Source organism: Pteronotus mesoamericanus, unplaced genomic scaffold, assembly GCF_021234165.1.
Source record: "Pteronotus mesoamericanus isolate MK-2021 breed Mesoamerican mustached bat unplaced genomic scaffold, CSHL_Meso_final contig_20, whole genome shotgun sequence".
In the NCBI taxonomy this organism is placed as follows: Eukaryota; Metazoa; Chordata; class Mammalia; order Chiroptera; family Mormoopidae; genus Pteronotus; species Pteronotus mesoamericanus.
The window spans coordinates 6,145,363-6,169,908 of NW_026555085.1; the positions used below are offsets into that span (position 1 = coordinate 6,145,363).

The window sequence follows — 24,546 nt, forward strand, 5'->3', positions numbered from 1 at the left end:
TTTAAAAAATGCTTCTCATTTTTTACCAGGAAAGACTCTGGTATCAAAAAGGGAGATACCAGAGTCTTTCCTGAATCAGAACTGCCTGGGGTTTATTATAAAAATGCGCATTCTTGGTGCTCATCTTGGACCTATCCAGTTAGACTCCCTTTGAGTCCTGGAAATCTTCATTGTAAACTTCCAAGGTGATTCTTGTGCACTTAAAAGCTTGAAAACTACTAGGAGAGTTTGGTGTAATACGTCAGTTTTAATGCAGGGCTAATATTTGCTTTTGGGACAGATTTCATCAGAATTCCAAAGAGCTGGCTTTATGTCCTTGAGCAGATGGGAATGCAACAGCTTTCTGGCCGGAACTCTTCTCTCTATTTTTTAAATGTAATTATTTCTTGGAAATTGGGGGTTCAGCTGAGCACGTGCTCTGCTGCTGGTGGTGATTAGGGGCAGTTTAAAAGATCTTTTGGCTCTTTTCCCAAGACACTATTTATCACTCGCTTTCCACCAGGCATTTGCCCCGCCGACCACGGTGGGGCGCACGCGATATGTGTGGCCAGCTTACGCTCTCCTTCCCGGATCCGCCTTCGCGCCCTTAATGAGAACAGACAGCAAATTCTTCTTCTGGTCTCCAGCTGTTGCTATCTTCTCGCGAGAACTGCTTCTCCCGTCCTCTTGCCTCATCAGCCCCCTCCCATGGGCAGGTTCCATATTGGGTAAAATCTCGGTTCGCAGAGAGTACCGGGATCTCTTCTCGCGAGAGTACAGCGGGAGGCTCCTGTTCGCTGGTTCTGGAACGGCGACCACTGGAACAGCAGCAGCTGAAGCGGTAGCCCGTGGCGCAGCCCGGAGTCGGCCTGATCTGGGAGAGGGTGCAGGGAGACCGTGGCGGGCGCAGCCTTGAGCTCCGGAGTGTGTCCTTCCCGTTAGCAGAGCTTGTCCTCGTCGCTGAGGCGCATCCAGCCGCTGCGGCTGGTAGGGGCCGCGCGCGCGGGAGTCGGCGGGGTCGCGGCTGCCGCACCTGTGCAGGCAGCCCGTGCGGGATCCCCGCCCTGCCGCCTGGGGAACGAGGGCCAGGGAGCGGGTGCGGGTGCAGGCGCGGCCCCGGAGGGCCACCTCCTCCCCCCGCGGCCGCCGCTGGAAGATGTCTCAGGAAAGGCCCACGTTCTACCGGCAGGAGCTGAACAAGACAATCTGGGAGGTGCCGGAGCGTTACCAGAACCTGTCCCCGGTGGGCTCCGGCGCCTATGGCTCAGTGTGGTGAGTGTCACTGGGTCTGGGGCCGTGGTGGCTAGCTGGCCTTTATATCCCAAAGCCAGGCCTGCCCCCACGGCTCAGCGATGCACCAAGCGGCAGGAATTTTCCTTGGGGAGGGCATGGCTGCCCCTTCGACCCCTTTCCAGCACCTCCTGTGCTCCTTGCACCCCCTCAACCTGCGCACTTAGGTGGGTGGTCATCTGTGTGCAGGACGCACGTCCACGGTGGGCTGTGGATGGTGGTGCTGGAGCTTGAACCTGGCTCGCACCCTGTGCGTTCCCTTCTTGGGGGTTGCAGCTCCGGGGGCAAGCACCGAGAGACGCTCTTTCGCGGCCGGGGTGTCTCCCTAATGGCATCGAGCAGAAGGACCCTCTCCGGAGGTGAGCCCACCCTGGGCCCCGGAGCCTGCCCTCTGAGCAGACAAGCCCGGGGAGCTGCCGGGAGAAGCAGAAGGGCAAAGCCCGACCGGGGAGGCTGCGGTCATTTGAGCAAAACTGACGACGAAGGGCGTTCTTTCCGGGGTTTTTTTGTGTGTGTGTGTGTTTTTGTGTTGTTTTGTTGTTGTTTTTTTTTTTTTTTGCAAATGCCTGTCGAAATCTCATTTTGAGAAGCGTTCTTTTTGAATTCTCAGTTGAATTAGCAGCGACCCATAGAGCTTAAAATACCGACTTTATCTCGGTGAGCACTGTGCCAGCTTGAGTGGTGTGTTTCCGATTCGGTTGGAAGCGTATTTCCTTTTCGCAGACTGGGGGGTGGGTGATAGTGCCTGCAAGAACAGTGCAGCTTGAGAAACTGGCGGCCTCACTGATTAGTCACATTCCACTGCTCATTTAAGCATTGTTTAATAAACAATTTTCTCATTTGGAGCAAGTGAGATCCGTTGGACGCCCTCGAGATCAAAAAGTCCTTAACAATGCTGGGAGATATTGTAAATATTTTTTTAATTACGATTATTCTTGTGAATAGTGCCGTGTTTTTGAAGTCCCTGAGAGAGTTTGCAGGAGACTTATCTACATTTATAGCCTGAGGGACACGATGGTTTTCAAAAGATGTGAAATATATCATTTTTAATTCACACTTTGTGCTTAAAATTAAATTAATACCATAAAATTTCTGGGCCTGAAACATTCACTAACTTCACTACCTTCTCTAACTTCCAAGGTTTTATACACTATTTTAGATTTACTGTAATTTGAGAGCTCTTGGTCTGAAATAGTCATGTAATTCATGCCCATCCAACATTTGAAAAGGTGTCTATAAAATTATTTCTTGTTTTGAAGCAAATTCCAGCCTTTTGAATGTATTAACCTTTAAATATAATTCCTGTGTTTCTTAAAGTCACATCATGAATTTCCTGTTTGGTAGAATCTTCTGCGATTGTGCAACTGTGTCCAGCAACAGATCATATTGCATTATCTAGTTCAAACTGCTTGAACCTTGTTGCTGATGGCACCATTCCTGACATCTTTTCCACATTTTTTAGTCCAACAACCTACATGTTAAGGGAATTTGCAGCATTTTACTATATATGTGTGTGATTGACTTGAAATTTTCAAAGATGTAGTTGGATCATTGCTCCTTTAATAGCTCATTAGTTTACTTTGTTTTTTATTCTTGAATTGACACATTTATTTTTGTAGTATCAAGTTTTTGTTACCAATGATGTTTAAACTTTAATGGAATGATATAGCAGAATAGTTCAAGTAAGGTGAGTTGTTTAGTGATCTCAGAAAGAACTGCTTGCAAGTTTTCCCTGCTGTTGGTGTGAATAGCTCTGTACTGCATTTGGAGATCCAGGTTTACAATGAAGTGCCATTAAAAGAACTCCACATTTCTTTAATGCTAGTATACTTTTTTGGCTTTGAAGCCAGAAATATCCGACACTTGGAAGTAATTAAACCAATTTTTTAAAAATAGGTAATACATTCACATTGTATAAAATTCAAAAGATATAAAAGTATATTCAGTGAAAAGTCTATTCTGCAACAATGCCATTCCTTTGCTCAGAGACAAGCACCCTCAAGTTTCTTGTGTGTCTTTCCAAGAAGGCAGAGTTTGTTTGGTCTTTGGTAGTATTTCTGTGAAGGGGATCTAAGGTGTAACCTATATAGCACATTGGTGGAGGAAAATACAACTGATATATGTCACAGTTGACTGTAAACAAATGTAACTGGTTTTGGATTGAAAATATCAGAATTTAGGTTTAAGTAAGTGTTATATCATTCAGGGTAGTTATTTGAAGTTGTTCTTTCAATTAGCAACTTTTCAGATGTGGCACATAATACTTTTTTTTTTACCTTTTCTTAGAATTAATTTTGGAGCCTGTGTTATTTTTCACCATCTTCATCCTTTGAGTGCAGATTTGATTTTAGGGAATAACAAAATGAAATTGATTCCAAATAATTTTGAAAATGTATACTAAAGTCTGGTGAAAAAGATTTAGCAATCAGGTTGATGATACTGTTTTATACCTAATATGAGTCTCAACTAAAAAGTAATGAATGACACAGAATTTCTTGTGTGATTTGTAGAACTAGATCTGAAGTCTGTTCCCAAAAGTATTGCTGAAAGTATTTTAAGGAATACAACATCACTGAAATGCATCAGTTCCCTAATCTGATTGTTCTGAAGTGTGATCGACTTTGATGTGTAACTTAAAATTTTTTTTTTATTAAAGCTATTTTTATTATTTTAACTTGTACTGAGTGTATAATAAAAAAGCAAATAGAGCCAGTATGATAACCAACCATGAGTCAAAGATCAAGGAATCATACTAGAAATTTGAGGATTGTTAGGGTTTTACAAGTATGCCTTTCCCTTTTAAGGAGGAAAGGGAACTACACTAAGTCTTGCAGTTTTAAGGAACTTTGAGCATTGTTTGAGGGGAAATGAAGCAAAACTGTTTAAGAGTATGTTGTTGCAAAGCATTGATTTTGTGGGCAGGAATCTTTGTGGTTATTTTAAGGGAACATAAACAGGAACTTAAATGCCTTTTCTCTGGGGTATAGTTTTCCAGACCCTTGCTGTTGATTAGAGGAGGTGGGGGCCACTGGTAAACTGTAAAACAGGTGAGACTTAAGAATTATTCTTAAATCATATTCAATTATTTATTCAAAATTATTTATTAAATACCAACTATGGACCTGATAGCAGACTGTGTTTCTTGAGATAGAGTGTTGAACAAGACAGAACGAGGTAATACATTCCCCTCATAGGGCTTATAGCCTAATGTGAGTAGTAGTCACATTTTATGCATTGCTTACTCTGTTCCTGGCATTTGTGGTGCACAGTTTATATTTATCATCAGTACATAAAGTATATAACAAGGCTTGGCGTAAGAGGTTGGCAAAATTTACTGAGAAATCAAATCCAGCTCCCTGAATGTTTGTGGAACAAGATGGTATATTAATAAATATAATAAAAATAAATGAAGCTAATTTTTTTTTTAGTATTAATAGCCATTTACCATTTTAAATCTTTTACTTATTTTTTTATTTAGGAGTATACTTTTTTGGCTTTGAAGCCAGAAATATCTGACACTTGGAAGTAATTAAACTTGAGCCAGGGCACAAGTTGATAAAAATATGTCATCACTGAGTATGCAAAGTGACTTTCTTCTGATCAATGAGGAAGGTTTGCCCTTTACTTTTCTTGTGATAATAAGTCTATGCCGATCTTTCTTCCCATTTGCTTTTCTTTATAACCAAAGGTGATGTCATTGGCTACATGTTATCAGTGCTAGCCAGTAAGTATTTAAGTATTCCCATTGCTATATAGAGACTCTTATGAAGTTCAGTCAACTTGGCTATAAAGTCATTTTATTTATCAAATCCTGTGTTTTCACTGATACTTTTCCACTGGTTCCCATTTTAAAATAAGGGATCCTGAACCTCCAGCTTCTCAATTCTGCCAGTTTTAATTTCTCTCTCTTTTTACAAAAATTCTTGCCTGAGGACATGTTTATTGATTTAAGAGAGAGAGTAAAGGGGGTGGAGGGGAGAGAGAAACATCGATGTGAGAAACATTGATCAGTTGGGCATACGCCAGACCAGGGAACCTGCAACCTAGGTATATACCCTGACCTGGATCAAACCCGCGACATTTTAGTGAACGGGATGACGCTCCAACTAACTGAGCCATCCAGCCAGGGCTGCCAGTTTAGTTTTTTGATACTAAGGAGTACTCTGCTTCTGATTTCACTCTAACTCATCCTCAGAGATAATCTGTGTGTCGACTTAGCTTTTCACGGGCCACTGCCCAGGTGGTGCTGAGCCCCTGAGGCTTGGGATTCAAAGGTGGAAGAATTCACTGAATTCAGTCACTCTCACTTGAGAATTAACTGATATTTCAATGGGATTTTATACTTTCTAAAGTATTTTCACCCAAAGTATTATCATCCAATCTTCCCTGGCTTTATGAAGGCTGGTCTTATTAACTGAGTTATATAGCCAAAGAGCCGGACTCATTCATTAAAGGAACAGTATACCTGTTAATGCTACTTTGGGTTTGGCTCTGGGGTTTCAACACTTTAAAAGTCTCCTGTCCTGTTCCTGCTGAGGTGGTGCTGTTCGCCGCCTCCATCCTTCCTTCTGTGAAGAAAGGGGTTGGTGGGTCACTCATAATAGAGCTGTGATTGTATGAAACCAATCCCACCAGTGCCATTGCTAGTCTGAGGGGTAATGACTTGACTTGTTAAAGTCACATCTCTTCCTCAAAATTGATAAACCAAAAAATGAATTTGTTGTCCAGATTAAATTCCTCCCTCCCACAAAATTATTAGATGCTGTGCACATAGTTAATTCTTGAATTTATGGATCTTGTTGGTTTGAAATGCTTCAATGTACATTTTGTGAAGTTGGGACTTCTGTGTATGTTTGTGTTATGTAAGTATAGGATATAAATAGAAATAATTGCCTCTCCAGGCCTTTGAAAATACATTGGATTTTTGCTCTTTACTGTGAAATTTGGTATTTATTTGTTCCTATCCAAGAGTTATAAATACTGTAGTGCTTGAAAAAAACCCCAAAACCTCACTATAAACTGGGTTCTCTGACTTGAGATCTAGAGATTTCATTTCAGGGTTGTCATGTACTCAGAGGTCATGCACATGTTTCTTCAGAACAACAAAAGGATCTCTTTAAACTTTAATTTTTTTTTTTTTTTTTTGTAAATGAAACTTCCAGTATTAGAAGTAGTTTGCCTTTGTATAGTGTTTCCATAAATTAAGTACATATGTGTCAAGGACTTATAAAATTAACTGGCTTTTCTTTTTAAAATTTTTATGCTAGGGAAGAAGAAAATTGTGGTCTGTAGATTCTACACTTTTGAGAAATAGGTCCTAGGTTCTGACATGCTTGGTTTCCATGCTGAATGTGGGGGAGAAAGAGGAACAGAAAAGAGAGGAGTCTAGGATGACCCCTGAGTTTTGGCTTAGGACTAATTGATAGGTTTTAGTGCCATTATCTGAACTTTGGAGTATTACAGGGTGTAGGATTAGAAGGCAAAGGGAGAGGAAGATGAGTTCACGCTAATCTCTTTGAGGGCAGGACTCTGTATTATATCAATACTTTGAGCATCTACTGGGAAATACAGACAAAAAAATTCTCATAAGCAACTATATTCTAAGGGGGGGGTGGAAACAGAAGTCAAAAATAAATAAGATTTATAGTCTGTCAGGTGATAAGTACTATGGGGAAAATGAAGCAATGAAAGGAGAGGAAAATACTGGGATGGCTCTGTTGTACTTTTAAGCAGGATAGACAGGGTAGGCATCAGCGATAAAATGAGCAAAGACCTGAAGGAGGTGATATAGTACAGCTGTTGGGTGTGGGTGTGGAGGGAAGGACATTTCAGGCTGAGGGATCTGCTGGTGCAGAGGCCCTGAGGCAAAGGCCCTCTGTTCTCTAGGAATACCTAGCAGATCAGTTTTTCTAGAGCTGAATGAACCACGGGCCAAATAGAGTAGAAGGAGGTAGAGGGGCCGCAGATGTGCATGGATCATGAAGGTGCTTATTTGCCTTTATAAGAACTGTGCCTTTTACTCTAAGTGAGAGGGGAAGCCATGGAGGGTTCTGACCAGAGAAGAAACATGATCTAACTTGTGTTTTAATAGATTGCTCTGCCTTGGGGGTCCCTTTTTTTTTTTTTTTTTTTTCATTTCTGCTTTTTATCAATTAGAGGTGCCAATTGCATTGGGTTAGCCAAAAAGTTTGTTTGGTTTCTTTCTGTAAGATGGCTCTAGTAATGCTTAATTGTCTTCAACTTCATTCAAAACAATTTTGTTAGATTGAATTGTGGCAGCTGTCATATCAGCACACATTTTTTTTTTAAAAACAAATCAAAATTGATGAATTTTTGGGTAGCCATTTTAATATTGAAGATGGAAGAAAATGCGCCGCATTTTTATTAGCATATTATGCTTTATTATTTCAAGAAAGGTAAAAACAACTGAAATACAAAAAACAGATCGGTGCAGTGACTCATCAAATGTGTCAAAAGTGGTTTGCAAAATCTCGTGCTAGAGATTTCTTGCTGGACAATACTCCACAGTCAAGTAGACCAGTTGAAGTTGATAGCAATCTAATTGAGACCTTATTGGGAACAATCAATGTTAACCACATGGAACATAGCAACATACTCAAAATATCCAAATCAATGAAGTTATTGGTGAAAATGAAAAATGTGTCTTTTATTTTACAGAAAAAACTAAATGGCCTTCTTGGCCAACCCAATAGTGTAGGTTTGAATGGGAGAGTCAGATGAACCGGTGCACAGTTTAACTGATGCTCACAGCTCTCATTCCAGAAAGCTCAGTACCAGAGCCAGTACTTTTGGTGGGCCCTGGAGATTGAGGGTACTCAAGCTTTTTAAATAACATGGGCTTACTTTACTTTTTCAGGTTTCTGTTGTCAAAAGGAAGGGAGCAAAGAATTATATCTAGACTTCTGACAAAAGATTAGTCTGCCGGCAGATTGGAAGTTTTCTAACTTCTTTGGGCTTCTAGGTTTTTCCTTACTATCAGGTCATATTTTAAAAGTCATTTTTACCTTCCTTCAACATTTAAGATCTAATTTATTTGGTCCTGTGTCTACATTACATTCATCTACCATTTTTCCATTATAGTAATTTTAGCAGAGGTGGGATTGTTGTTACCTATTACTAATATTTTGACTACGAAACCCCCAAAACTTCTTTGTTACCTTGAAGAAATTTTTGGATTGAAAGATTCTGCACATATATGACCCCATAAAAATCAGTAGGATTTATTGTGTTCCCCACCTTTACAGATACAAGTTTCTGTTCTCTTTCATGAAAGCTATCCCACCTTTCATTGCTCTGACACCTAGTTGCGGAAAGTAAGTGATCCTAAATGCAGATTCCCGTGGCAACATAACAGAAAGGGTATAGGACAAATGTTTATTTTGTTTAGATCTGCTGTCTGAGTAACTTTGGACCTGGAACATGTTAGGTCCTGTTACTCTGAATGATGTTGTTACAGATTTCCTTGTTTTCCGGAAAACCTTCTCCCTGAGGCCTTGATGGTATTGTCACTGTGCCTGTGACATGAAGGAAGGTATGTGAGTATGTGCGTCTCTTACTGTCAGCCCACCCACGAGTATGCTGTTGGTTGCTTTTCCAGTCTTATGATCCAGAGTGTAGGCATCACGGAGCATATGACCATAACACAACAGCAAAAAAGCGTACCAGTTGTCCCCTTTGTTTTCTTTAGTTAATTCAGTATAGCCAGTGACAGGCACTATACTAGGTGTTACATTTATAAATATTAAAAAAACAAAAAAAGCAGGAAGGGTTTCTGTTCTTGAAAGTATCATTCTACAAGGGACATATTTATATTGTTTCCTCAGATTGCTGTGGAAGTCCTCTTTTGGAAGTAGCTTTTTTTTCTCCCTGCACTTTTTAAAAAAAACAAATTGCCACCTCAAATCTACCATTATATTTCTAATGCTTCCCTTGAAATCTTGTTTTAGATCCTTCTGTGTCTTTCTTGAATCTAGTGACATAGGGGTCACTTTTTACATCTAGGGCAACTATGCAAGGATACGTTTTAGAAATCTGTGTCAGAGAAGCCTTTCCGTCTGATGATTCAGATCTATAAAGTGTTGACATCAGTATGTGCCTTTAAGAGGTCAGAACTTCCTCTTTTGATCTGCTAAGGGCTCAGGAAGACGATGTTTTAGGGGGAGGAAGGGACTGTGAGGGTAAAGGTCCTCTAAATCCTTAACCCAGCCCTCTACATCTACTTGAGGTGCAACTCTGGTGTGACAGTTTCTCTCTCACAGATTAATCTGCCCCTAATCATGCCCTTTATCTGTCTTGTGACACACAGCTTGAGGTATCTGGTTTATGCAGATGGATATTGAACTCTTATATTTTCTTACCCCTGTAGTAGATACAACTTTATTCCCCAAAATAATTGCTTTATTCTTAATATCTCCAGTAGCTATTTCTTTATTTCCACTTCTGTCAAATCCTGCATTTAGGGCTTTAGCTAACTTGAACCTTCTTGTACTTAGCCTTTTGTTAGATTGTTTATGTTTTCTCCAGGCTGCCAAATGCTGGTGAAAATCTTAGTTATCTTCCTAATTTGGTATAATAAAATATGACTCCCTAATACTTAGTATTAAATTTAAGTGAAATATTAATGTTGGTTAATAATTTTCTCATCTGATATAAATTTAGCTTGCTTCATTTTCCGATTCCCAGTTTTGGGTCCTAAGTGCCTTTATGCTTTGAAATGAACAATCTCAATAAATGATATCAATGCTAAAGGGAGCAAAAGGGGAAAAATAGCTAATTAAGAGAACAGAAAGTATTAGGAGCATTTATCAAGCTGTGTTTACACTCCCTAGTATACATAGTCTTACCTAGGGTTACTCAATCTATTGACATTTGGGGTGGGATACATTTTTTTTGTTGTGGAGGCTATCTTGTCCACTGTAGGATGTTTAATAGTGTCCCTCTACTCGACCCACTAGATGCCAGTAGCAACCCTCAGTTGGTACAGTCCAAAATACATGTAGATATTAACCCATGCCTCCTGAGGGTAAGTGGTTGAGAACTACGTATATGTCCTGTATATTTGAATTGATTGTCTGTGAATAAAGGTGAGTTCAGATAATTTGAACCTTCCACCTGCAAAAACGATAGAAACAATGTACTTCCTGTGCATATTCCTTTTGAACTCATTACCTAATGCAGCATCCACAGTGGCATTGTTCATATACTGTGTGTCCAAGTTTGTACTTCCGAACTTAATCTCAAGAATATCTCACCCTTTGCATTTCAAGTCTGTTGAAATAGAATGTTTCATGATTTCCCTCTATTATTTTTCTATACATTACTGAGGACAAAGCACTCAGAGGCATGGCACTAACAACCCTAGGAATAGATACATGTAAAATTTTATGGTTCAGCTTTAGATATGAAGAGCTAATAGCTGAAGAAAGCTTATCATTAGGTGAATGATAGTGGTCATGAAAAGTATAATCAGGAAATGACCTAATTACCTGAAGATTTCCATTGCTCTAGGTACTTAAGGAACCATAATTTTGAAAGTTTGAAATATGTGTGTATATACGAGGTCTGTCTGGAAAAAGTCTAACCATTGTTAACATAATGAGAACAGTTTGCATGACATTGATATAACCTGGTTGCCAAGGAGAGTAGAATGGTATGTGCATGTGTGGACAATGACAACTTCACTAACTAGTCAGTGGGGGCGGTAGACACCATGGAGTGAGCATGTGTACTGTGTGGCCATCATGTTCAAAATGACTGAGCAAATAGAGCAATGACTCTGCATCAGATTTTGTGTTAAGCTTGAATATTCCACTGTGAAAACTATTCAGATGATTCAGAAGGCTGCAGCTATGGGCAACTGGTGATTGGCACCTTCATCACTACAACGTACCCACTCATGCATCACATCTCATACAGAGCGTTTTGGCAAAACATCAAATCACCCAGGGACAAGCCCCCTTACAGCCCAGATTTGGCGCTCTGCGACTTACGGCTTTTCCCAAAACTAAAATCACCTTTGAAAGGGAAGAGATTTCAGACCATCGATGAGATTCAGGAAAAGACAATAGCACAGCTGATGGTGATTGGGAGAACTGTGTGAGGTCCTGTGGTGCCTGCTTTGAAGGGAACTTGAGGCATCACTGTTCTATGTACAATGTTTCTTGTATCTTATTCAATAAATGTCTCTTTTTCATATTACATGGCTGGATACCTTCTGGACAGACCTCATTTATATTTATGTTTATGTTTTAGACTTACGGTAGGAAAGGAAATCTGTTGGTATACACCAGACAGTGTTAAATGCTTACTAGTGTATAAACGAAATAAACATAAAATACTAATGAACTGTATATATAAAAAGGTGTTGATATGTGTAGAGAGATGGGGCCACTAGGGGCTATAGTATTAGTAGTTAAGTGGTTTCATAGAGAGAGAAGGATTTGAAGATTATTCTGAAGGATGGGCAGTATTTGGAGAGGTGGAAAGGGAACATTTTTAGGTTACCAGGAGAAACCATAATTAAGAAAATTAGATTTGAGATGGACTGGCCGGCAGGAGGAATATCTCAGTTGAATGAACCCAATTGTTCTTAATGCTGGTGGTTCTTCAGGATCATTTGTGGAGCTTTTAAACATACAGGTCTGTGGGTCCTACCCCTAGAAATTAAGAATTAGGTCTGGGCCCTGACTGGTGTGGTTTAGTTGGTTGGGTATCGTCCTGCAACGTAAAAGGTTGCAGATTTGATCCCCGGTCAGGGCACATGCCTGGGTTGCAGGTTTGGCCCCCAGACAGGACACGTATGGGGAACAACCAATGTTTTTATTTCACATTGATGTTTCTCTCCCTCTCTTTCTTTCTCCCTCCCTTCCCCTCTCTCTAGAAATAAATAAGTAAAATCTTAAAAAGAATTAGGTCTGCAATGGGGCTAAGGCAATTGCATTTTTGTAGGCAACAGAGCTGTTAGAGTTGCTTGAGTTTAAAGTAGTGAGGAAAAGTGTTCCTAAATGGGTCTGACTAGAGGTACAGAATGGATTGCATGAAGCGAATGTGTTGCTTTGTAAAAAGTCTTCAGTAATTTTTTTATGGGTGTCTGTTCATTTTGACTCCCCAGTTAGATTTCTCAGTTCCTTGAGTTCAGGAACTACCTGCTTAAATAGCTATTTATTAATCTCACAGTATGTTCCAGGCACTGGGCTAGATTCTAAGAATAAACTGTAGCTGCTGCTCTCCCTCATAGGCTAAGTTGGGAAACAAATATATAAAGAAATAGCTTTTTGCAATTCAGTGTCATTAAGTATTGGCTACATTATATTGCTGATTTTAGTAGTTCTTACATGTTTTCTAGTAATTGCTGAATAAGTATGCATATTAAGTTATAGAAACTGTATTTTGGTTATCCTTAGCATGACAACAAATAATCAAGGATTTGCGCCTTCAATTATGTTTTAATAATCTGCCCTATGTTACTGTTAGAGATATACTTAACCTCAGGTTTGAAATTAAGAGATCTAAAAATAGATATTGAGACTTGACTATGTGATAAGCCCCACGCATGTTCATTTCAACTTGGGACATTTAAAGCTACCTGCTTTATATAGTTCATAATACTCTCACGTAATTATCTTGAGCCTCAAAACAGCAGTGTGAGATAAGCAGGGCTGGTCACCATCATTTTATTGATTTGGAAACAGGCTCATAGAAGCTTTGTCCAAGATCACCAGCTAGGGAGTGCCAGAATCAAAAGTAGAACACAAGTTTTTCACTACTAGTTTACTTTTCTCTTTACCAGACTGCATGTGTTTATACTTCATAGACTTTTTCGAGATCAGCTCATCAAAGTACTGTAAACACAGACCATTCACTGGGGTGCAAAAATAGCTTTGTTAAATGGAATTTCAGTGATTTTTCTTGAGCACTAAAAAGACTTTATCTAGTATTCCCAAAAGTAAATGAGCTATTCTTGAAAATTCCATATTGGATTTTAAAAAATCAAGTTGCTTTGGGGTGGTGAATGCACAATGTTACATGCGGATGATGTATTATAGAATTGTATACCTGAAACCTATATAATTTTGTTATATTAACCGTCACCCCAATACATTTAATTAAAAAAAAATCAAGTTGCAAAGTGTAATGATTTAAAAATATGGCCATAAGCTCTTTGATAACTCCTCCCTTCATGAGGTGGAGCTTTACTCGCCTCCCCTTGAGTGAAGACTGTACTTAGTAACTGACTCTCTAATGTACAGAATGTGGCAGGAACGATGGAGTGTGACTGCTCAGGATAGGTCATAGAAGACATTGTGACCTCTGTCTTGCTCTTTCTCAGATCAGTTGCTCTAGGGCAGTTTCTCAGCCTCAGTATTACTGATGTTTTGGGCCAGATGATTCTTTGTTGTGAAGGATGCTTAGCAATATCTCTGGCCTTTTCCCACTAGGTGTGAGTACCACCCCCCAACCCCCTCAAACTCACACACACCAGCTGGACAGCTAAAAATGTTTGATGTTGTAAAATGTCCCCTGCAGCCAGGGGGTACAGTTGCCCTCTGCTGAGAACCACTACTTTAGGGGAAGCCAGCTGCTATGTTGCAAAGACACTGAAGCAGCCCTATGGAGAGGCCCGCAGTGTGGAGAACTGAGGCCTGTCAACGCCAGGTGAGTGAGCCATCTTAGAAGTGGGTTCTTCAGTCTCAAGCCTTCAGATGACTGTAGCTTTGGCTAGCATCTTGACTGCAACATCATGAAAGACTATGAGCCAGAAACACCGAGCTAAGCTGCTCCAAAATTCCTGACCCACAAAACCTGTGAGATGATAAATCTTGTTTAAGACATGAAATTTGGCAGTAACTTATTATCCTGCATTAGATAGCTAAGTATACACAGTATTGCTGTAAAAAATATGTACATGTCCTAAGATGGAGAATCTCAGACTGAGCAAAACCCCAGAGTTGTTAAGACACATTAATGCCTGTTAGGTACTTTTGCAGTCACGTTCACAGCATATATTTATAGGATGCTTTTCTGAACATGAAGCTTATAAACACTATTACTGTGAAAGCCTTTTAATTGTAGTAGCAGGGCAAAGTTGATTGATGGTAATACTGAATAGTTACAATGTAATATTTATTTAATATTTCAGATTTGCTTGAAAGGAGTTAAAATTTATAACTTCAAAAACATTGGTTATTGAAATTTTCAAACACAGATGTGAAGAGGTACTGATGGTGACAATGTTCTAATGAGGATTTGGAAAATAATCTGTTTTAAAAGAAAAAAATAATCCACATGTAATATTTTTGCAGTCAGTATGGGATAACCATTGCTCTTGATGCAGATGTTTCACTTCACATTTGCAATCAAAGAAATGTGTTAACTGACCAGCTTCAATGAAGAAATATAAAATCATTATATATTCAAATGGAGCTTGCAGCAAATGAAGATGAATTGCATCTTACATTTTAATGTAAATGGTTTTGGATTTTTAGATTGTGTCTGAGTGAATTTCTACATTGTTTGAATGTTTGTTTTCATCACCTCAGTAAAAGTTGAAGCAGTTGTGAAAAACATTTTTGTTCCAGTAGTTGAGAAACTTTTGCAGCAGGAGTTGGACCAGATCAGGAATGGCAAGTATCTGTCATGTGTGTTGCCATTCTCTGAGTCCCTGGCCCATGGCTAAAGTCCCTAAGAAATCCTGTCACAAATATATTTTCCTATCTGAATAACATTTTCATGAAAATAGTGAATTTGCATAAAGGTTCTTGAACTATAAGTTCTGCAAGGCAAGATAAGTGATCAGTTAAATGTTTGTGGGGGTTTTTTTTGTTTTTGTTTTTTTTAAATTTGGGCTGTGTTTTAAGCCTCTTTGAGAAGTTTTAGAAACTGAAAAGCTGTGGATTGGTCCCATTGCACATACTTGTAACAATTGTATTAATACCATCTGATGTTCTTCCCATCACTATGAAAGTGATATTGTAAGAGATTAAATTCCACTTAAAAATACTATGTATAGTGCAAATAGTCAAATAATTTTGTGATTTAAAAAAAAATTCAGTGTTTTATAGACATTAAATCAAGATATTTGAAAACTAGTGATGACATGAAAGCTCACAGTGTTTCCAATGTTAAGAGTTTTTAAAGTCAATTTTGAATCCTTTTCTACTCTGAAAAACTGGGTTTTTTTTTTTGAGATTCCTAAATCAAAACTTGAGCTCTAGTTTCTGCATAAAGTTGCCTTTATTTTCATGTTATTTCCAAATGGAGGGGCAAGGCATAGCATCAAAACTACAGTGATACAGAGAGAAAATGTAGGTTTCTGTAGTAAAGGGATATATGTATCGAAAAATATTTCCAGTATGGTATTTATTGAAATTTGTATCAAGTATTACAAGTAAAGAGAAAGTACCAAGTTAGTAGTCTGAATTAGTTATTTAGAAGGCACATTTTGAAGGCTGTTATTAACTTGAATTCAGTTGGAAAAAAGCCTGAAATTGTATGGTCTGTGGAAGAGTAAATATTTCCATTAATGTGTTTTTCTTGTTAACCATTATTGAGGGCTCACTTTTCCTTACTAACATCATTTAGGGATTAGAAAAGTCACCTATAACCATTGAAAGAAATTGTAAAGTTACTTATGATCCCTACAAATTACTCAGAGACTTGCCAGGTCATTGCTTTTTCTTCATTCTTTTGGGGAAAATCCATATTGTTTTTTGAGGAAAATCCTGGTGCAGTCATTTGTACTTTCATGCTTTGTGGACATGGGCACTTGTCCAGGTTAGACAGTATATCACCTTTTTAAGAGCTTATCTCCCTCTACCTGCCAACTCAGCTGACTGTCAGAGCATATTGATCTGCCTTTATCTTGCAACAGAGCAAATCTGCAAGCCAGGTGCCCATCATGGAACATGAACACAAAGTCATGTCTATACCTGTCAAGAGCTTTGTTGATGGAAATCATCTTGGAGGATTGTCTAAGGAATATGGAATTTATTATCTATTTTCGAAACACGTGTAAGATTTCCTCTTGGATTAAGTCTGTCAGAGCAGAATGTCATGCTGTTTTATACTTTCCTCCCTCCTTTGCTAATGAACTGTATTTTAGCTTTGTGAAAGTCCTGTTGATGGATGCTCTAAGGAAAGAACCACCTGAAACACACTTATGCAGTATTTGTGTACGGATGTTGATAGGAAGTTTTTGCCACATTCTGTTTCTCCTTCATAAACATACACAGGAGGGACTTTTCTCTGGTTTTATTACAGGAGTAATTATACCTCTCCTCAGTTCTCTTGAGTACCTGGTTTGTTTTTATTATATGGTTCCTGGGACGCATGTCTTAACTGGTTGTGTTTTTTGTGATGGCTTTAGTGGAGTAGGAGCCAAATTTGAAGCCCATCTCTAACAGTATTTTTAGAAAGGTCCTCCTGATAAACGTTTTGTGCTAACCTCACCCATACTGAATTTCATATTTATCTTATATTCCCTTAATCACTTACTGTTGCATCAAGTTGTAGATACATATTTCCCGGCTACTTTAAATCCACTGTGGAATAAAGCAGGGTGGTATATGTAAATAAATTAGAAGTTAAACAGAATTATTTAGGATGTATTAGAATCTAGTAAGCCTTTTTTTTTTTTTTTTTTTTTTTGGCCAGTTGTGTGGGAGGCAAGTATGAATGTGTAACAAAACATTCAATTTCCTTAATGAATATTATTATGTCTTAGGCACTGCTTTCCTGATCAGCAGTAGATGTGTGACAGTGACATCCTAATGTTAGAGTAACTGCTTCTAATGAATTTTATATTCCTTTATTTTGTTAACCACATCGGTAATTTTATAAAATGTGAATTAACTGTAAATTTGGAAAACCTCATGTGAATTTACATTTGGGGCACAGACTTATTAAGCAGTGTATCTTATCCTGAATTTAGTTTGGAGAATCTGATCATTGTAAAGATAATTTCATTTTATGACATTGTTTATGAAAACAAGGTTTTATTTGTAGTTGTAGTTTTTAAAATGTGATTTAAGAGGAATCTTCCCAACTGGTAATACTAGTGAGTGAGTCATTATAATAAAGGTAAAGCCAAAAGCTTGTTCTAGGGTTGTCCTCACCCTGGAAAAAGAGAAAGCATTGAAATTAGACAGATTTGGGTTTGAATCTCACTGCATATGAGTTATATGACCTTGGGTGAGCTGTTAATGTTTCTTACCATTAATTTCTCATTTTGAAAAGTAAATATATCTCATAAAGTTATTAGTGTAAATGTTAAATTAAACATTGCCCAAATAACATTTGGCATAATCAGGTATTCAATAAATTTGAATTTCTTCTCAATTGGTTTCTTCTCCTTTAATTGATTTTATCAGGTGATTTTTTTTCAATTATTAGGAGTTTCTGCTTTTGGTAATTATAATGTTTATTTTAGATAAGATACATGATTTCTCTTTCTCCAAATACTGTTTTGATCAGTGATAGAACAGGAGGCTCGTTCAGAGCAATTAATTACTTAAAGAGGTGGGGGCAGGAATGGATTGTATATTCCTTGCTCCAGCAGCTTTTGATATAGCAATTACTAATTAATAAGTAGAGAGCAGTTCTCTTTTGTGAGTAAAATATGTTTTAAAAAGTGGGGAAATGTGTCCTTTGAAATAAAAATTACTCATCTGTCCTGAGGAAACTGCAATTATGGAAGAAGCAGTGTGAATTAAGATATCCATCATATTAGTATTTATAAACTGTGTGTATATGTGTATGTGAATGTGAATCAAATGATTATAATGTCCACCAATAAGACACATTGAGTAGATTGTGGTGCAGATATTTAATTATTGTTAGTGATTGTTTAGTAAAATGGAAAATGCTTATGACTGAAGGATACAAATTTATGGGCAAAAGGAGATTTACAGTTGTGAGTACACAAAACAATTTATTCCTGTGTCATTTATTTGTATTACAACTGTAAACCTACTTTTGTCCAGCCCTGTATTATGAGTATAGCCATGTAAGTATCATCTGAAGGGACTATTAAAGTTTGAGTGTCTCTTTTGTTTTAGAGCAAAAGAACAACACAGATGACTTATGCTTCTAACTTTATTATGCCCTTATTAAAAGATGTAAGCTCATTTTTTTAAAATCAGAAGATGGAAACATAAAAAGCAAAAATGTTAAAAGTCTGAATATATTAGACATTTTTCTCTGCATATGTGTATACACATGTATGAGTATACATTTTTTGCCCCACAGATAGGATCATTCTTCTGAATCTTGTTTTCTTTCCCATCAGTAGTATAACATGTACATATTAGTATGTGGAGATTCTTGTTAATGGCTGTAGTGTATGGTACATGAGAGTGTACTATAATTTAACTCTCCCGTATTGGACATCAAGATAGTTTCCAATTTTGTTCTTGTGAACAGGCTGCAAGGAAAATTTATATATTTTAACCTAATTTATATATTTTATATACAAAATTTTAAGCCCAATTTACATATATATATATTTTTATTTTCACCTGAGGACATGTTTATAGACTTTAGAGAGAGGAGAAGGGAGGGAGAGAGAGAGGGAGAGAAATGTGAGAGAGAAACATTGATTGGTTTGGTTGCCTCTTGTATGCACCCTGACTAGGAACCAAACCTGCAACCTAAGCATGTGTCCTGACTGGGAATTGAACCCACAGCTCTTCGGGTTTACGGGCTGATGCTCCAACCAAATGGGCAATAATGGCCAAGGCCCAATATACATATTTTTGAACCATATTTTTTGAAAGTGGTCAACTGTCTGTTTATAGTTGCACTGTATTATTGGGCATTCTCTGCTTTCATGTATGTTTCATCATCTCAGTTAGATGGTAAGTTCTATGACATTAGGTACTGTGTTTAATGTTCTTTTTGTATCTACAAGGAATCTCATGAAGGAGATATTTCAGTAAATACTTAGGAAGTGATATTGGTATTTGTGAGGTAACACATCATTGATTATGTCAGTATTTTACTTTCACAGGGAGTAGTAGAACTTCAGGGATTGAAAACGTCTCTTTAATAAAGCATCTAGAGTGAAATTTATTTCTTATGAAATATTTTTCATTAATATTCTCCTGAGTTCAGTGTAAGATTACAGGAAAAACTTTTTCTTTATGAAATGCAATTAATTGTAGTAGGAATCATTATAAAAAGCAGAGTTCATACAATTAGAAAATATTTTAAATGGACTGAACTCTGCTTAGCAAAGTTGAAGTTGGTTTTCCATTGTGGTATTATGGTTAAGAGGTCACACTTCCAACATACCACTTGGATTTGAAGCTCTCCAATTTTCTGTCTGTCTCCTGGGTGATTACTCAACTTCTTGGTACCTAAGTTCTCTCATGTGTAAAGGGATATAATAATAATAATGCCTAATAAAGTTGTGGTAATTAAAGATGTTTATTCACATAAAGATCTAAAAACAGTGACTAACAGTAATAAGCAGTCAAATGTAACTTTTAAACATTAATATGAGTTTTTGTTAGATGCTATTGATTTTATATAAATTGAGAACCAAATGAAAAGTAAAGTTTTACCTTTCATATTTTAGATAACTATTGTTATAAGGTACTCTTTTTATACTTTCGTTAAGCATTTATGGAGAATGCTTAACCATGTGCCAGGCATTATGCCAAGTCTTGTACAATAGTGACACTTCTGGCTCTCGGGATGCTGAGGGTGACTGAGGAAGGTGGACATTGGTAATGTCTAATCCTGGGCTTTACAGTGGCTTAGGCCTGTTGCTAAATGTACTGCAAAAGTTACCACATTTGATCCTAACAAACACCGTACAGATTAGATATAAACATTATCTTCATTTTATAAATGAGGCTGAGAGAATTTAATTAACTTTCTCAAGATTATACAACTACTAAATCGCAGAATGAATTAAAATCCAGATAGTCTAATACTAAAAATCCAGCCCCTATTTAACCACTCTGCTGGGTTGTAAATAAACATATAATAATAAATTGTAATTGGGGTCTGTACGGTACTAATTAATCCTAGCCTGCCCTTTGATTAATAGATACAGAAGTCAAATAGAGATTGAAATAATGCCTTTTATTACTATAAAGCTGGCATGGGAGAATGCCTCCTCATGGCTTGGACTTGCAGCTCAGGCAGGCTTCTTATCGCCGCCCCCCGCCCCCGACCCCCCGCCAATGGAATTTGCACACCAAGACACAGGCAGCTCACCTAGAAACCTGATGACATCCCCTGGTCTCGGAAGCCCAGCGGGCTTACCCATGAAGGGGAGGGGCCTTAGCCAGGCAGCCTCTGAGGTGGAGAGTTGGAGGGCATGGGTCGCACAGGAGCAATGGCCTTTTTTTTTTTCAGTCTCACCAGAGCCAGTGAGGAGTTTACAGAGGAGTGTAAATTTACCTGGTTCTTCCAAGAAGGAAGAAGTTACTGTTTCAAGGGTTTCAGGAACATAGGGAGTAGAAGAGAACGCCCCTCCCTTTATGTGGGATAAGGTAGGAGGCAATGAGGGTGTTGTGCCAGAGGATAACTGCTTGGGACCTCTTACGTATATACCTCCAAAGGGATGACTGTGTAAGCCTGTGCTTCTGGGAGAAGGATTCTGCTGTGGGGCGGACGGAGGTGTAGAGGTGTGGAGAGAAGAGCATTTCAGGATCCGCCTGCCTGCAAAGTGGAAGGAACTGACAGTTGCCAGCATGTTCAGAGCACAGTGTCCAAGAGGAAGGAAGGACTAGCACAGGAGCAGGGTGGGACGGTTATCAGTGGTCACATCACCTTAGCCTGGAAGGCTGATAGGAATATTCCGTTTTATTTTATATGCCAGGGAAGTTCTTTGAAGGGTTTGAAGCAGAGAAGCGGTGTCATCTAAGTTATATTTTTAAAATATTGTATTGGATGCCTGTGGAGAGTATATTAGAAGGGAGCAGAGGAGGCAGGGAGACCAGTCAGTGTAAGGAGGCAGGCTGGTGATGAGGATGTCTTGGAGTGGTGTGGAAGCAGTGAAATGAAGAGAAGTTGAATTAGAGGTGCATTTTGGAGGTGGAAATCTTAAGACTTGCTGAGGGATTTGCATGGTGGAGGGGGCAGGAGACTAGAGGAAAGGGAGAAATCAAGGGTGGCATTCAAATGTCTGGCTTGAGCAACTGGATGAAAAGTGCATTTGTTGAGATAAAGGAGACAGGGAGAGAAATAGTTCTGGGTGTTTAAAACGTGACTAAGTTTAAGGTCCTTACGTATTTTTATACGGAGGTGTCAGGTAGGCAGCTAGGCTCAGAGATTTCATTGAGGGACATAGATTTGGCAGTTTTCGATATATGGAAGGCATTTAATATTAAGATCATGGGTAGAGAAGAGATCATCTAGAAGGAAAATGTGGGAGAGGGAAGAAAAGAGGGCCCAGTACCATGCCCTGGGGAACTCCAGCACATGGAGCTTTTGTAGAGGAACCATTTGAGGTGGAGACAAAAGGAGCTGGTGCAGAGGTCACAGACAACCAGCAGGATGTACTGATATGAATTCCAGGATGGAGAGTGTTTAGAGAAAGTGAAAGCAGTAACCATGTCCATTGCTAGTCCAGAAAAGTGACCATTGGATTTGGTAACAGAGGGCATTGAGGACACTGGAAGAGCAGTGTAGGAAGTTGAGGAAAGATTGGGAGCTGAGGAAATGTGTAGATCTGTGCTTCTCAAACTTTCAGGTCCTGAGATACTGCATTTCTAAAAGCTCCCAGATAATACCAGTGCTGCTGGTCCATGGCATAGTGGTTCTCAAATTCCAGTGTGTGTTAAAATTATATAGAGGGCTTGAAAAAATACAGATTACTGGACCTACTTCAGAATTTCTGATTCAGTAAGTCTGGGGTAGCACCTGAGAATTTGCATTTCTTATAAGTTCCTAGGTGATACAAAATCTGCTGGTCTAGGAACCACACTTTGAGAACCACTGGAAAATTTTAACTGTGATGGGAAGGTCAAGAGAGATTTTTCATTTGTTAAGGATAGGAAATAACCAGAGCATACTTATGCTGATGAAAACGATCCCTTAGGTAGGGAGAAACTGATGTAAGAGAGAAAGGGAACAAAGGAGTTAAACCCTTGAAAAGATGAGGGAGGAGGGCTCTGAAGCATGTATTGAAGTCTTAGGTTTTTATAAGAAAGTGCATGCATCCTTTAGCAAGAGAGAAAGCAGAAAACATGGGTCCAGTGCAGATGGGTTTGTAGATTAAGTGGAGGGAGATGGAGCTCCCTTTGATGGTTTCTATTTTCTCAATGAAGACATGGGCTCGCTACTCCTGAGGAAGGAGGGTGAGCTGGAGGTTTGAGGAGAGAGGCTGCGGCAGATGATGACTTTGAGTAGGAAAATCAACTTTAAGAGGGGGTGGGGAATGGCAGTATTGAGAGCCTTATTTGGGATTAAGGTCAGAAATTAAGAGTGGAACCAGCCCTAACCTGAGCTGTGGCTCAGTTGGTTGGGCATTGTTCCGTGAAGCAAAAGGTTACTGGTTTGATTTCTGGTCAGGGCACTTGCCTGGGTTATGGGTTTGGTCCCCAGGCACGGTGCATACAAGAGGCAGCTGAGGAATACTTCTTTCCCTCCTTTCCCCTCTCTCTAGAAATAAATAAAGTCTTTAAAAAGAGTGGAATCAGTCTATATGATTGTGCTCTTTTTTCCACCTTCAACCACAATTAGTTCTTGATTCAAACATGGAGAATTAAATAGTTAGGATCTCCTAAAGTTAGACTTTTCAGATGAGTATGTTGGGGAGAGAGGTGCAAGAGAGAGGAACAAGAGAAATTAGACCTATAATCTAAGCCAGACAAAAAGGGAAGTGAAGACAGGAGAGGGCTGCAGGGCAGAAATAAGCAATGAGGAGGTCAGTGAATTATCATAGGGTACAAGTAAACTAAAACTAAAAGGCATAGGTTTGTGTTGGAAAAAAGTGCTGACATTCAGAATTTTGTAGGTAGGGCGGTTCTTGCTGGTGATAGAGGTCCAGAGTGTGACCAGAAAGGTGGCTGAGTGAGGTGGGGTTTCCTGGAGAGGTCAGGAAACTAAGAGGCCCTCCCCCTGGCTGTTGAAGTTGCCAAGAATGATGGCAGGGTTGGAAGTGGAGAGAGACTTTGAAGTAAGAACTAACTTTTAAATGAATGATGGAAAATTCCTGGTCAGTGTATAACAGCAGCAGAGAGGGGGGAAGATTGAGACAGAGACTTTTATAAAACAAAGGGAAAGTTACAGTCTGGAAGTGGTAATGTTTGGCAAGGCAGACAAGCATTGAGGTACTTAGAATATGAGGGAGAGAATGCCTTCTAGATGCCAGGCTGTAAGAGAACTAGTGTTTCTTCAAGGTACAGCTTAGTTTCAACTAAAGAAAAGAGATGGAGGGGAGGTTTGGAAAGGGGGTGAAGTTGTACAGGAGTTCATCAGAATTTGGGAGTTGAAGAGCAAGGACATAGTGTAAGGATTTGGAAGTGAAGGTAGGGAACTTCCGGCATCAGTCCAGAGTGATGTGGGAAAGAGTTTGATGATAATAGATGACCTGAAATTCTTGGATGCCCGTTAGAGGCTGTCATAAACTGGAGGATGGAGGCATGATAGGATCAGCCGAGTCTCTAAAAATAATACAGTAACATACACATTAAGTTTGTTGAGGAAGATGTCCTACATGATCAGCTTTTACCTATGTCTCTGACCTCATTCTCTTTACTCTGCTGACCCCTTGTTTTTGCACACACACGATCTCTCTTTCTGCCACTCTAGCATGCTATAGTAGTTTTTCTACCTGTTTCTTTTTCCTTTTGTACTGGCTCTTCCGCGAGGCAGCATAGCTATGCGGTGAATAGCATGAGCTCTGGACCCAGACTTCTGCTCTGCTACTTTGTAGCTTTGTGATGTTGGGCAAGCTCAGTAACCTCTCAGTGCTACAGTTTCCTCATTTGTAATGGGGGAATGGTTAACAGTACTTACGTCATTAAGGATGTTGGGGATTAAAAGAATTAATTTTTAAAATTAATGTGAAAAGCTTAGAACAGTTCCTATGCAGTAAAGACTCAGGTGTTAATATATTTCTAATGCTTGAAGCTCTTTTTTCCCTATTTTTTAAATTTTATTTTAATTTTTTATTATTTTTTATTTGTATAGTTTTTTAAATTTATGAATCATGTTTATTCTATTACACTTGTCTCTATTTTTCCCCCTTTGCCCTCCTCCACCCATCCCACCCCCACCCCCCACTCCCACAGTCAATTCCCA

The 24,546-nt window shown here is 38.9% G+C and overlaps 1 protein-coding gene across 3 annotated transcripts in view; it reads left to right on the forward strand.

The window, feature by feature from the left end:
* The first annotated feature begins 757 nt into the window (after positions 1-757).
* Positions 758-24,546, forward strand: part of MAPK14 (mitogen-activated protein kinase 14) — a 70,747-nt gene continuing 46,958 nt past the window's right edge. For all 3 annotated transcript variants that reach the window (XM_054569276.1, XM_054569275.1, XM_054569277.1), the window contains exon 1: positions 758-1,251. In XM_054569276.1, coding sequence (XP_054425251.1) covers positions 1,136-1,251 — 116 coding nt within the window. In that variant the 5' untranslated portion in view covers positions 758-1,135. The remainder of the gene's footprint in view (positions 1,252-24,546) is intronic.